Source organism: Desmodus rotundus, chromosome 5 (assembly GCF_022682495.2).
Source record: "Desmodus rotundus isolate HL8 chromosome 5, HLdesRot8A.1, whole genome shotgun sequence".
Lineage (NCBI taxonomy): Eukaryota > Metazoa > Chordata > Mammalia > Chiroptera > Phyllostomidae > Desmodus > Desmodus rotundus.
In genome coordinates, this window is record NC_071391.1 from 106,567,835 (window position 1) to 106,582,986 (window position 15,152).

Here is a 15,152-nt window from a genome sequence, read left to right on the forward strand (position 1 = left end):
GTAAAATATGTTTATTCTTGAAGATTAAAAATACAGGAAAATATAAGGAAGAAAATATCACTCAGTGCAAATAACCAAGCACTATTAATTTGCTGTAGTTTTTTTCACTTTTGTTCTATGTACATACTGATGAGTGCATTTATATTCTTTTGGAATAGTTTGCTTTTTTAACTTAATAGTATAATAGTTTCTGAGGTCATTAAATGTCTTCAGGAAACTAACTTTACTGAGTGTTTAAATTCCTCTAAATGAGTGTATCATAAGTTATTTAGCCATTCTCCAATTGCAGGACATTTAGAATGTTTCCAGTTCTTTGTTGTGAAAATGCCTCACACATTCCCATACATAAGTCTTTATGTGCATCTCTGATTATTTCCTTGGGAATAATTCCAAGAATTCCTAGAATTGTTGGCTTAAAGATATTTGAATGTTTTTAAGGCTCTTAATTTATTTTAGTAAATTGTCCCTATCTTAAGGGTGTGCAGAACTGGGAACATGGTGAAAGCTAGGTGCTCATTAAATTTGTCGGCGTAGGATGTGGATTTGATTGAAGGCGGGAGAAAATAGGGATGGGAGCCAGGATTAGAGGTTGCGATCAGGGCCTGCAGTGCTGGGGCCTGGCGTGAGACAGAGAACGAAGAAATAGAGGCTAGAGAGCAAATATGAGAGGCGTACTGGAGCAGTAAATTAGAGGACTTTCTGACAGTTTGATAATTAATGTCAGAGGACACCAAGTTTTCTAGTCCAAGTTTTCTGAGACAGTGGTGGAACCACTGGCAGAAATGGAGCAGTTGAGGAAAATCTCTGGCTAGTGAGAGAGGGTGACAAGATCCCTTTCAGGTACTTTAAACTAAAAGTGGTGATATGACAACATAAAGCCCATGTCTCCAGTAGCTGAGATCTCGGGCAGCTGTCCTAACTGTCCCGCGCCTTCGCTTGCTCGTGTGTAAGTGGAGGCAGTACTAGCGCAGACCTGATAGAGTTACTGTGAAGTTGAAATGAGTGAACAGAGTAAAGGCACTAGAGTAGCGCCAGACCTATAGTAAATGCTCAATGAATGTTAGCTTCTGTTTGGGGGGGAATGTGGAGGAATGTGGAGGCTAAGGAGGGTGGGCAAGGGGTATAAGGTATTTGTAGGAAAGAATCAGACTTTTGTAAGTTCCAAGAGAGAGAAGAAACAGGTGAGAACCAAGTTTTAAGGCAAAGCAGGTACCATAGGCCCCAGGGACCAGAAGGCAGGAAAGGTGTGAAATGGGAGTGTAAAGGCTGGGGTGAAGGCAGGTATATCCGCCGCCTTTCGCTGGCTGATGTCTGTGTGACAGTGCGTGTCTTGTGCTTTAAATGTCCTCATTCCTTGGTGAAGCTCTCAGTGTTGGCCAGTGTCATAGATGAGGACACCATAGGCCCCAGGGTCCAAGCCAGACCCCAGCACTCCAAATACAGGGTTTTGAAACTTCTAGAACCTCAACCATGGCCTTCTGTGAGCAGCTGAATGGTCTCCCTTGCACAGGCAGCACTGGGGGAGGCAAACAGGACCCCATGACTGGGAAATGGGAGGAGAGGAGGTGAGAAACCAGGGGTGCCTGCTCTGGTCCAGAGTGGAGATGTGGGACATACGGCAGCCCTGAGCAGTAGAATAGTGGGGTTGGCTCTTCAGGGAGGAGAGTAGGCAGTGAGACCTGGGTGAGGAGCCTCACCTGGCAGGAGGAAGAAAGGGCTCTGGGATAGCAGGCGTGGGGGCTAGGAAGGTGCCTGGTGGTGGCAGGCACCAGACTGGGGAGCATGGATTTTACGCACAGGCACTGGGAGGCCCTGAGCACTGGGGACAGAGAAAAGGTGGCTTTAGTGTAATTATGAGGGAGGAGCTCAGTTAAGAAGCTTTTGGGGGAAACTTTTAAACTTAAATTGATCCCAGACCTAACAGAAAAGTTGCAAAAATAGTACAAAGAATCCCATTCACTCTTCTCCCAGATCCCCCAACTGATAACACTTTACCACATCAACTTTATCATTTTCTCTCTATATATACTATTATTTTTTCTGAACCCTTTCAGAGTTATTTGTAAATATGTAGTTCCTTTACCGCTAAATCCTTTAGTGTGTGTTTCCTGAGAACAAGGCCCATTCTGTTATAGGACCAGAGATAATATTCAGAATGAGGAAATTAACACTGATACAATAGACCTTAGCTACAGTTTTTATTCAAATTTCACTAGTTATCCTTATAAAGTCCTTTATTTCAGAAAAGAAAGGGGGCAGGGGGAAGCAGAAAGAAAAAGAAAAAATAACTGGTCCAGGATCATGTTTTGCATATAGTTGTCATGCCTAATATCTTTTGATAATCCAGGGGTTAGGTGTCTGAGATCTAGAAGAGGAAGTGACAGCAAAATAGAAAAGAAAGGGTAGAGGCAGGTGACACAATTCAGGTGAAGGACGAGACTACAAACCTGTGTGACAGGGCGAGTGTTCTTGTCTTGGGAAGAATCCTTAGACTTTCCCCCCAATCAACTACCCTGGTAAAGCCTTCACTGATCTAACAGTTATACACGTGTCCCAAATCCTTGCGTAAGACCAGGCCACGCCTGGGCCCATTCCCGCCCCTGGTTCAACCCTGTCCATACGTAACTGCCACTTGTGTCTCCTTTGCCTTGGTTTCTAGGTTTTCCTCTCTGGTTACCTTTTTGCAATTCTAGCAAGAGCCACCAACATCTGAGCACATTGGGAGGCTTTCAAGGCAACATTACCAGTGCCCAGAGAAGACCCCAAGTGTGATATGTTTGGGTTGGCTTAAAGTAGCAGGACCAGAGAGAACTGTGTGACGTTCAGAGTCCCTCACCGGGGACTGAAGGCTGCCGTCATCAAGCACCTGGAAAGGCCTGAGCTGTAGGGGAAAGGAGGCTGCTGGGAGGGCACCCTACCCCGAACCATGTACTCATTCCCAGTCCCCCAAAAGTGTGGAGAACATGAGGAGGGGAGTTTTTTGCAATGTGATGAGATAGTTAATATCCTGCTCTGTCATTTGTCTTATCCTTTTTATTTAAATAGGTTAAACAGTGCACCAGTTGAGGGGTATTCAGAGCATGTTGGAAATAAAACTACTATAAGGATGACTTACCCTGAAGGCGCCCCCCTGTCTGACTTCGAATATTATTCCAATGACTTGTTTGTTGCTGTTTTATTTAAGAGTGTTGACTTCAACTGGCTTCAAGCAATGGTAAAAAACGAAACCCTGGTAAGCACTAGAAATTCAGCCATCAGATGTGCCTATGTGAAAAGTGAAGGGGGGCTCTCATTGTAATTACAGACTTGCTTTCAAAGAAACACAGCAGAAGGCACACTTTGTGTCTTCTTTAATAACCACTCCCTGTAGAAACCCTGCAGAACTCCTCGCTGGAAATGGCTTTCAGAATGTGACCGAGTCACGGGTGGAAATCATGATCATTTCTCAATGGGAAGATCAAGTTTGGGACCAAAAGTGTTACTACTAACAAGGATGATCCACCTTATTCACCAGAATTGAACCTATGTGGCTTTTGGCTCTTTCTAGAAATTAGGTTTACACGGATTAACGTAAGCCATTATCGAGGATATTCAAAAGTATACACATAAAATCTCCTAGGAATATTCTCAGAGAACTTCTCCAAAAGTGCTTTGATTGGTGGTGTTCTTGTAAGAGTAAACTCACAGCATTCCAGAGGAGATGCCCCTCACTCGGTCATATTCCTGTTGTTTGTCTTTACAGTGACCAATCGCATTACTTTATTGTCCCGTCCATTATGTTGAAATAAATTTCAGAGGCCAACTGTTGTGGAGTGTGTGTGCACTTATATTACTTGCACCAACCAGCTGTCCATAAAATTAATAGACCGTATTAGGCTTTTCACATAAGCTTCATGTGATGGAGACTTTGTATCTGCAGAGCTTGATTCTGTACACGTACGTTATCACGGTCTTCTGGACTTTCTAGTGAGTAGAAGTTGTTCTAGTTGGAAGATGAAGCACATACGAAATGACTTACAGTCAGTTACCAAGAGACTTCGCAGGACAAGGAAGCAGAGTAAGAGGAGAGAGAGGACGCGGGGTGAGGGCCTGCTCAGAGCGGGCACTCCCAGCACTTCATACTCCTGGATTGGCTCTGTTTGCTAGTCTTCCCTGGTCCAAATGGTGGCTTTCAACACTGAAAAGGCTACCACCTCAGGTCCGTCCCTGAAGAATTTCTTCCAAACAAACAAGAGCTGCTTCTGCAGTTTCTGTCCTTGTCCAGTGCCACCTCCATCAATCAGGTCCTTTGGAGGTACCATTCTGAGTGGAGATAGCAAATTTGCAAAGATCTGGGACTGTGCTATATATAGAAGGCATGCCTGCGGGGGGTTACGACCACAGCTTGGCCTGCTTGCCAGGGGAGGCCTTCTCTCCCTTCTGTGATCAGATGATGACTGATTACCCCTAATGATTGCTTGTTTTCTTTCCTTAGCCATTTTGGGTACGACTCTTCTTTTGGAAGCAGGTGGCAGAAAAAATCCCATTGCAGCCAAAAAATTTCAGGATTTTGAATCCAGTTATTATCAAAGAGACTGCGTTTGACATCCTTCAGTACTCAGAGCCTCAGTCAAGGTTCTGGGGCCGAGATAAGGTATCTTTGTTGCTACTGAAAGTGAACTGTTCTCTGCGTTCGAGGGGCAGCATCTGCACAAATTTCACTTGGGCTCAGTCGTATACCTAGAGGCACTTTCCAGTGGAGAAACTAGTCCCTGCATAGAGTATTCTATTTCATCTAACCCATGATTATTCTAGCTTCATCTGTATTCTCCACTCTGCACCTTGACTCCAGGGCTCCTCAAGTGTTTACTTGGCCTTCCCCCTGGTGACTCATCTCTTTAGTATAATCAGCCTATTAACATTAGGTCACTGAGATGTTATTTAAGGAATTCTTACTCTGGGGCTCCATATAACTAACTTGCAGGATACTGAAAGGCACTGTGATGGTTTGGAAAGTTCTTTACCTTTTAACTCTGTGGGCCGCTCAGGTGAGATTTGACATTTCTCATCATTTTATAGGTGATAGTAAATAAAGTCATCTCCCAGAGCAGTACTTTTCAGTCGGTGCATGGGCCCTACCCCAGACACTCTGATTTAATTGGTCTGTGATGTGGGCTATACGTTGGAATTTTCAGAGTTCCCCGAGCGATTGTATTTTGCAGCCTAATTTGAGAATCTTTGCATTATAGGGTGTTCACTGCAGTCAGTTCTTTACCTGCAATTAGCCTGTGCTGCCACCAGGGGGTGGCGAATCCTTTATTACCTTTCTTTGTGATCCGAATAGCTAGACCTGTGTCTTTAAAACTTGTTAAAGCAGTGGAAATCATTTTTAAACAAAATTTTGAGCAGAACCTGTATATGTAAAGGAAAGCAAGGAAATTTGAAATGTGGGGCTGCTGCTCACACTGAGCGCCTGAGATATCTCCTGGGAGGTGGAGCTGGCCAGGGTCACAATTTGCAAACACTGAGCTAGACTCTGAGGTGGAGTCAATGACAGGCAGATTGGCAGGCTCTTTTATTTGCCATATAAATCAAATTCCAACTATAAAGATTCTTGAAAACAACTGTGTACATTTTAAAGGAATAACTCTGCGGTTATTAGGGAAAACGGACACCTAAGGAGGCTCCTTGAAAACAAAACCTAGTTCTTTATCATGGTCAGTGACAGCTAAATGCAACTCCGGCTCCAGCCTCAGGCTCGACTGCCTAGCTCAGCTGGGCATTTCATAGTGTGGAAGCTGTTCCCCAGCAGGCTGCCATTTTCCTCAGATGCTCTGCCTTCTTTGGTACTTTCCTGCCTCTCCATCCACGGCAAGCCCGCAAATAGTTCCTGCCCATTGCAGGAGTGTGTCCAGGACCAGTTTTCCCATCCCTCAGAGGAAAGAGGCCCTGCCCCTCACCAGTGACTGTCAGGGACTATGAGTGGTATCGTTTAATATGGTACTTTAGCTGCTCTCTCCCACACGGAGCACATAAGGGGCCCCAGAACGTGTTAATCTGTTAGCATCACTTTTAACAAAAGTTTTTTAAAAAGACTTAAGCAGACTTTGGCAAGATTCTTAAACTCAGTTACAAAGCTGGCTCAGCTGGTTGGAGTGTCGGCCCATAAATGAAAAAGTTGCAGTTTTGATTCCCAGTCAGAGCACATGCCTGTGTTGCTGGTTCGGTCTCCGGTTGGGGGACATGCAAGAGGCAGTTGATGTTTCTCTCTCTCACATTGATGTTCCCGCCTTACTTTCTCCCCCACTTCCTCTGTAAAAGTGATGAAAAAACGTCCTTGGGTGAGGCTAAAAAAAAAAAAAGACGTTTTACTATAAATATACTTGGGTATCTTTCAATTGTTTTAGATTTCTGTATCTTTTAAACTAGCGTGTTTCTTTATTAAATTCCATAATATATTTTTAAACACAGGCAAATGCTCATTTATTTATAAGGAGATTTTATTAAAAGGTAACTTTTAAAAAATGAACAGATTTGATTGCATACAATATGAAATTGCTGAATGGCAAAAGGTATCAGAAGCGAGTTAGAACAAAATAAATGGGGGGCATGTAGCATGTATATTACAGAGTAACTAACTCTCAAAGCACGACGAGATCTTACTAAATCAAAAAAAGACGACCAAACAAAAAGTAGGGAAAGGACATGAACAAACATTTCACACAAGAAGGAATTAACACAGCCAGGGAACACATGGCAAACTGTTCCGTTTCACCAATAATCAAAAGCAAATCAGAGCCAAGTGGCATTTTTTTGTCTGTTTTCTTACGAAAGATTTAAAAGCTCGATAATGCCCTTGGGGTTTTTGTTGTTTTTTCATCGTTATTGTTGTTACTAACAGTAGTGGGAGGGTGGGCCGTAGGAGAGCAAAGACTATGAATGGGGTGGAGCTGAGAAGTCTGACTACTCGGCAGAATGGGCTTTTGGCAAAGAAAGTAGATACAGGCATGGATTTCATTCCTAGATTTGGGGCAGAACTTAGTCCTATGCTTTGGGGCAGAATGATATGATGGTGGGGTAGTCTAGCAATATATATCAATTTTAAATATGAATAATTTTTGAACCAGTAATTTTACTGTAAAATTTTTAGTATAAGGAAATTAGAGAAATCCGAAAAGACGGATTTCTAAGATAGTCACCATAGCATTAACAGCAAAGGATTAAAAACAGCCTAAACATTCGTCATTAGGGGATTGTATGAACGTGTTATGATACAGTCAGTGCAATATTGTGTGACCGTTAAGGATGAAGAAAAACTAATGGAAACGAAAACACCTCCATAATATATTAAGAAAATTAAGTTACAAACACTTATACAGCCCCATTTTTGTTTGAAAATAAAGATGTGTGTATAAAGATGCACAGGAAAACGCTTGGAAATAAACATCAAACTTTGAAGAATATCCTTCTCTGGAGGCTGAGACTATGGGAGACTTTCGCTTTCTACATTACCATCCCTTTACTTATTTGAATTGAACATTTCTTTTTTTTATAGTGGACAAGATGGTATTTTTCTTTTGGATGAAAACAGTAACTTGAAACATGACTTCTGATCTAAAAAATTACATTGTCCAGAACTCCCCTCATGCATATGGCCTTCCACAGACAGGGAGGTCTGTTGTATAATGATCTTAGGGGTCATGTTCTGGCGAAAACATGGTTTGGGTAGATTTTGACAGTTTCTCAGTTTCTCTGTGCATTGCCCCTGTGAACAGTTGATTTCAGAATGCTTCTTCCACTCGCTCTGACTGAGTGCTCTCCTCGGGCTGGGGGCCAAGCTGACCACAGGAGATGCCAGGACACTGCTTGGGGGTCCTAAGGCTGAGCAGGAGGAAGGCTTCCTTTGGGTTGATTTCTGTCAGTTTCTGTTTTCAAACATGCAGAATGACTGTTGAGTTCCTTTTTTAACAAGTGAGGTTGGTTTTGAGAGGTAGATGCAACACAACAAGGAGCAGGAAGCTGCTTTCAACGACTGGTGGCTTCAGCAAAGGCTGCTTAATCACTCTTCAATCTGGGAACCCTGAAGCATTCACTCTTCCTGTTTACAGAAGGTGGAAGTTGTTTCTTCAAGCCACGGACTTAGCTAAGATGAACAGTTGAGGTCCGTTCGCACCTGAAAAAATGTACAGCAGAATATATCAATTAGTAGATCAGCAGCAGCCCTCAGTGAGGGCTGAGACAGCTGTGGGGCTTTCTCTTCCTCTTCCTCTCCGCCCTGTGTGCTGCCTGTGCAAGGCTGGGCTGGAGATCCCCAAAACAGGGTTCCAGATTTGCAAGTGGCAAGATATCAGCCGTGAGGAGGGAGTGCTGGTATAATCAGAATCCCAGTGGTTTAGACATTGGGGGCCTAAAAATGTATTTGCCCAAAGAGAGACTGAGCAGAAACTGACTGAGCAGCTGTACCTGTGAAAATGGCCTGACATGCTGTTCACCAGAAAAGCAAATGAGGGCCTCGGGTGGGCGTGGCTTCAGTTAACGGGTGAGCAGAATCTTCACCTGCAGCGCCCATTCGGCCGTGTTCTCGGGCACAACTGGTCCACAGGTGCAGCCAGGGAGGGACATGTCCTGAGGACTGTGGAAGGTCCTTCAGCCTCTTAGAACAGACTTTAGACGCTTGTCATGTGAAAGAGGAAATGGACTTGTTTTGCAATGCTGGTCGTCACACATAGGACCAGTAGGTAGAAGTTTTAGGAAAATAAACCTCTTAGCTTGCTGCAGAGAGAACTGAAAGACCTGGCGTGGCACGCTGCCTCTCGGTGGTGTGCTGAAAATTCACACCACAGCCCACGTTTTAGAGCCTAGACTCTTGCCTTGGACAGGAAGTCACACTTCAGAATTTTGTGATGTATAAAATTGTGTGATGTTTAAAAGTGCAGCCCCCACTGCGGGCTTTACGCCTTGGCATGGCATCTGTACTACTTGGGAAGCAGTGAATCGTGCTAAGAGCTTTCTGTCTGTCTTCTTTTTCAGAACGTGCCCACGATCGGTGTCATTGCTGTTATCCTAGCCACACATCTGTGTGATGAAGTCAGTTTGGCAGGCTTTGGATATGACCTCACTCAACCCAAGACGCCTTTGCATTACTTTGACAATCTCTGCATGGCCGCCATGAGCTTCCAGACCATGCACAACGTGACCAGGGAGACCCAGCTGCTCCTGCGGCTAGTCAGGGAGGGCGTGGTGAAGGACCTCAGCGGGGGCATCCACTGCGAGTTTTGAACACAGAAAACCTCACTTGAAAATGCGCCTCTGGCTCGGAGGGCTGTTTTTCATAGCCTTCTTGAGGCATTTCAGCCTGCAAATACTTCGAAGTGCAGCTGGTGTTTTTAACTTCTAATTTAAAAAACAAAAGAAACCGTTTAGGTCTTCCCACTTTTTCCCCTATTTATTTGAGGTCAGTGTTTTTGCACAATGTTTTATAAATTAATTTTGGGAACTGAATTGGAAAGACCTTTCAAAGAGAATTGTTTGTGATGATGTTCTGTTGTATTTTAAGAAAGTTATTTAATTTGTAAAAACTCTGCCCGTGTCTGGTGCACACAGAATACTAGGTAATGAAGGGGAAGGAGAAGGGAGGTCAGCCTTCGAAGAGAGCCCTGAATGCCTGATTCTGGCTCTTGTTACTCCTTCTGGCGGGGCAGGTGTCGGGGGCACATTCAGGATGACGTACCCCTGGTACTGGCTGGGCCATGCTGCAGGGAGGGGGAGGCCTGGGCTAGTTGGAGAAGTTCACAGTTCCTCTCTGTTGGTCTGCCTCCTGCAAGCGACCTGGGGAATCAACCCAGGGAACTGTCCCGAAGGTTCCTGGTTGAAGAGAGACAGGGAGGACGTTTCCTGTGACCTCTCACTTCTGCAGATCTGCCCTGGGCTGCAGAAGCCTCTGTCTTCCCTGCAATGATGACAACTCTTGAATTTCTTGTGAGTTCTTAACTGCCGCCCTAATGCACTTAAATGGCAATCTAAGGCGTTCCACTCTCTGTCCGAGGTGGCTTACACAAATTAGGACAAAACCTGTTACCCAGAGTCGTGGAAGAATAGAACCTTCCCGAGAATAACCACATTTTCTGAAACAGTGAAATGCAATTCTCCCAGTGATATAAACTGCCTATTTAAAAAAATTTTTTTCTTTAAATGTTGCCTGGCGGTATGTACCAGGCAGTGTGCTGGTCAAACAAAAGGAATAAAAGGTTTTGAGGAGCTCTCACACTATAGTTAATTTGAGTGCTTTTTAGAAAAATAAGTCTGTAAGTCCACCTGAAATGTCCTTTTTGGGTGCTGCCAGATGGAGGCCTCGCTGGGTGCCAGCGTGAGGGACCGAGGATGAAGGCTTCACCCCAGACGGCCGCAAACTCTCCTGCGGGGATGTTGGGTGTTGGTGGCTTCTTCCCAGACAACAGGCTTCTCGTTCCAGCTTTCGTCTCTTAGTTACTCCAGTCTTTGCTGCCAGAGATCTGCTGCATCTCTTCTCCCTCTCCATCGCTCCTGCTGCTGCCTCTCCCTCAGTTCTCACTTCTCTTCACTGCTTCTGCAGCCCCTCGGCAGCTTTGACTCCCAGCCCGCCTGGTGTGTCCCCTACGTGCCCCGCCCCGGCACATGCAGGTCAGGGAGCAGGTCCCAGCGTCCCAGCAGAGTCCCTGGGATGTCTAGGGCTCTGGCATCATGCTCAGATTAGCCAGCCTAACAAAATAGTATTTCTCTGTGTTTCTGTCTTACAGTTTCTATGGATTTTGCTTTCTACTTTGTAAGATACTATTTATTTAAGAGAAAAGGCTTTTAAATTCTCCCCAGTTAGAGGACTTAAGGCTTCAGGAAGATGGTCCACAGCTGTTCTGTGACTCTGGTACGGCCAGGCTGGTACCACCCATCACCAGTTCCTCATCCTTCAGGGGCTATTTAAAGCCTGATTGCTTTTTTAAGACAAGGCTTGTGACTTCCTCAGACAACTTTCCAGTGTTGCCAGCACCTCCCCAGCGGTTCCTGTGGATTCCTGTGCTCGCAAGGCTGCTGAGCAGTGTGTAGCTCAGTGTCCGGCAAATTGCATTCTTAATATTGCTTTACCCATGACTCTCGACTTTTAGTTACTAGCAGGCAGTAAGTGCCCTAAAGGAATAAAAAGGCTTATTTTTTCAGACCTTTTATGGAGTCTCCCAGCAAACTGGGGTTGATCAGAGGCCACTCCACGAGCAAAGGCACTTTGGCAGTTGTTCGTTGAAGTTGTTTCTTTGCTTCAGAGTTGCCCCACACTAGCTTTTCTGGAAACAGACCCGTGGGGGCTTCAGGGTGGCACAAGGTTGATCTCTGGTAACTCGGGTTTGCCATCACTCTTTCAGCCTCCGGTAACATCCCTCTCACATGGGCGTAGTTGTGGGTTTTCAGGCAACCTAGGAGGACTTACACATGTTAACACACTTCTTCCTGGAACTTTGAGCCACAGAAAATATCAGTGAACTTCACGTATTTTTTTTTCTCCTATGGAAAGCATACTCTTTCCAGGAACCTAGGCTGGCCTTAGAAAAATGCCTTGGGGCTGGGATGGGCGCCTCCCGATGACATGTCTCATATTGTTAGGCAAAAGCAAAATGGAGACCTAGACCACTGCGTGTATTCTAGGTGTTACCTTGCCTGCTCCTCTGCTCCTTTGGTGTCACGCTGATTTCCTTTTCATGTCCCAAGAGAACATTAAAAAGGCATTGACAATGGCTCTTTCCACACAATTGGAGGGGTCTCATCATTTTGTTGAAATAGGACCCATTAGTTGAAATAAGTCGTGGAACCAGCTTTGTGACTGGACTGAGTTGAACCTCTGGGCCATCAGCCATCAGTCCAGTTTGTGTGGTAGACAGGAGCTTAATTGTAAAGAAAAGGCAGTGGTCACACCCAGGTCTCCCCAGGCTATTAAAGATTTCTAAAACCAAGGACCACTTTTAGTTACATTCCAACTCCAGGACTTTTGGACTTGATATCAAAGGGATTGTTGAATTTGCCTTCTTGTCTCAAGGGAAACTTTCAGACCAGTGTTGTAGGAAGATTAAGAAATGGTAACTTAGTCTCCAACTTGGCAGGTTTACAGCATCCAAGTGTGGGTTATTTTTCAACTGTTCTTTGGGACACTTCAGTTAAGTCCATTGAGAAAGAAGAAAAGGAACAGTGCCTGTGATTTAGCAGAATTCCCCTTAACATGAATTGAGCTTTTAGTATGCTTGAGCAGCGAGCAAGAACCGTGTGATGCGGGGTCCTTCCTTTTATTCACGCACCAAAGTTCCCTCAAAGGGCCCTGTGTTTGCTGCCTGTGAGACTAGTACCCTCTTCGCAGACACTGACCCTCCATGAAGGCTCCCAGACGACCACACACTCAGCTTTCAGACCAGAACACGGACAACAGGGAAGCAGATCCAGGACACAGAGCGCAACTGAAATCAGGTCTCCGTGCCCTTTCCCTGGAGGCCGAGACACCCTGGCCCAACCTTCTGAGTCTCTCTTCTCCCCTTTCCCATTGCCCAGGGTCTTCTTAGCACAGCTTTGTGTTCTCAAAACATGGCATTGAAATGTATTTCCCTACAACCCACGCTCAGTATAGGACTGATGTAAATTGGGAAGAACTATTCATTAAACTGCCCACTCAAATTTTATTGACTAGAAATTAATGTTCCCCAAAAGGAAATTGCAGTCTCAGTAGTTTGACCTTCATTGCCGGATGATTAGATTTGACTAATTTCCAATATTAAATTTGAACGCATTCAACAAGAAGAACGGCCCCCACACTGGCAGGGCGCGGTGCAATAGGAGTAAACGGCATGCTATAGAATGTAGTTCTAACTTTTTCAAAACCCATTTTCCAGTGAGCTGTGTCCATAAAGCCTATAGGAAGGAAGACACGTTTACAGGTTTCCTTCTGTTTGGAAGCAGTGAGAAGACAAGTGTCGCATTGGTGACGGGCTGCCTGCCATCCAAGACTTGGCAGGTGTAGCCGGTCCAGCCTTTGTGCAGATGGAAATGTAACAGTGAGTTTTCAGAATATGTAAACATTAAAGAAACTGACTATTCCGTAGGTACCTTACAGCAATACTAATAACTGTACACTAAAAATGCGTAACTTCTAAAAGAGCAATATGTTTCCACTGTGTCCTCCGTTAGCCTGGCTTATGATGTGTGACTTATCGAAGAAAGTCAGTACCAAGAAAAATTTATATTAAAAATGATGAGTTCATTCAAAATGTTGGTTAGATCCTTGCTTTGAAAGAGCGCTCTAACCTGCAATGCCAGGCAGCAATATGAGTATGACAGGTGACTAAGGACCAAGTGTGTGCAGTGAGGGCCCATTAAGGGCAATTAAGAGCAAGAGTCAAATGCAAAAGTCGTCACCCACCAGGCAAGCTCGTTTGCGGTGGGAAGAAATGGACCACCAGGCCTAAAGCATTGAGGATTTCAGAGTGCATCTGTAACTACACTATAAGCCCTAGTGACAGAATGTTACACTTTTATTCCGTCTGGAGAACTTCTAACAAGGCAAATGCCTATTGTAGGATTATGTTTTTATTTTGTGTGATACCTTTAATTGAATTTAAGGAAGGGCAGCTGTTAAGGGTAAACACGTAGAGGTCGGGTCTTGAAGCTAGGTGAAGAGTGTCTTTTATGCTGAAAGGAACAGAACACAGGTAGCCAAAGCAATAAATGAACTTTTTTTATAGGTAATTGTCCTAGTGATTTAAATGATATTTTAAAAGAATATGCCAAAAGCTGAAAACCTGTTTAATGACTGTATACATTATCTGTACATTTTGGAAAATAACATATTGCTGAAGTATCCCAAATAGGTGTGTACCTTAACTTTTCAAAGGCATGCTGTGTTGTTGTGATTTATAGTAAGAAATGTGTATTTGCTCTTCCTTCCTTGTCTGGCACAGAGCTCCCAGATCCTTGGAATTTCCCAAGTGTAAGAGTGATGAAGTACTTGTCACTCTGTTAATGATGACTTTTGGAACTCACCTAACAATGAGGGCTGGTTGCCAGGGGAGCCACCCATGCAACTAGAGAATTGGAACCTTCAGCCCCATCCCCTGTCCTCTGGGGAGGGGAGAGGGGCTGGAGGTTCAATCAGTTGCCAATGGCCAATGATTCTATCTGCCTATGTAATGAAGCCCCCATAAAAACCCGAAAGGATGGGGTCGAGAGAGCTTCCGGGTTGGTGAGCCTGTGGAGATGTGGGAGAACGGTGCATGTGGAGAGGACGCAGAAGAACCTCACCCTTTCCTCAGTCCTTGCTTTATGCTTATTTTCCGCTTGGCTGTTCCTGAGTTACATCCTTTTACAATAAACCAGTGATCTAGTAACATGTTTCTCTGAGTTCTGTGAGCCACTCTTCAAGTAGGAAACTAATTGAACCCAAGGAGGGGGTCTTAGGAACCTTTGATAAATAGCCAGTCCATCAGAAGGACAGGTGACAACCTGGATTTGTGATTGGCAGCTTGATTGGAGGAAGTTGTTGGAACCTACAATTTGTAGCTAATTGGTCAGAAGTACAAGCCTGGGCTTGGAATTGGCATCTTATATTGGGGTGGGGGGCCGTCTTGTAGGGCTGAGCCCTCAACCTGTGGAATCTGTGCTCTTTCCAGGTAGGTAATGTCAGAAATGAGTTGAATTCTCTGACACCCTACTGCTATCTGGCATTGCTTGTTGGAGGTGCGGGGGAGCCCCCACACACCTACACATTGAAATTGGGTGCTCAGAACACACAGAGCTGCCACATCGAGGTATGGGTTGAGGCTTCAGACTATAACAGAGTAGTTTCTGCATCAAAGAGTTTATGTTTTGTACTCAAGGCAGACATAGTGAGTATTATATGGAATTGGGAAAACAAGATAATATACCACTATCGTATCTACATATTTGTCTGCTCTTTTTTATAAAGATTTTATTGATTTATTTTTAGAGAGGGGAAGGAAGTGAGGACATCAATGTGTGGTTGCCTCTTGCTGTGCTCCCTACTGGGGTCCTGGCCCGCAACCCAGGCATGTGCCCTAGACTGGGAATCAAACCAGCAGCCCTTTGGTTCTCAGGTCAGCTTTCAATCTACTGAGCTACACCAGCCAGGGCTGCCCTTTTTTTTTTTTTTT

General features: G+C 44.6%; 1 protein-coding gene across 2 annotated transcripts in view; it reads left to right on the forward strand.

Moving 5' to 3' along the window:
* Window positions 1-14,920, forward strand: part of ST3GAL5 (ST3 beta-galactoside alpha-2,3-sialyltransferase 5) — a 56,020-nt gene extending 41,100 nt beyond the window's left edge. For both annotated transcript variants that reach the window (XM_024558427.3, XM_024558428.4), the window contains 3 exons: window positions 3,046-3,232; window positions 4,475-4,633; window positions 9,010-14,920. In XM_024558427.3, the coding sequence (XP_024414195.2) occupies window positions 3,046-3,232; window positions 4,475-4,633; window positions 9,010-9,258 (595 nt within the window). In that variant the 3' untranslated portion in view covers window positions 9,259-14,920. The remainder of the gene's footprint in view (window positions 1-3,045; window positions 3,233-4,474; window positions 4,634-9,009) is intronic.
* The last annotated feature ends 232 nt before the right edge of the window (window positions 14,921-15,152 follow it).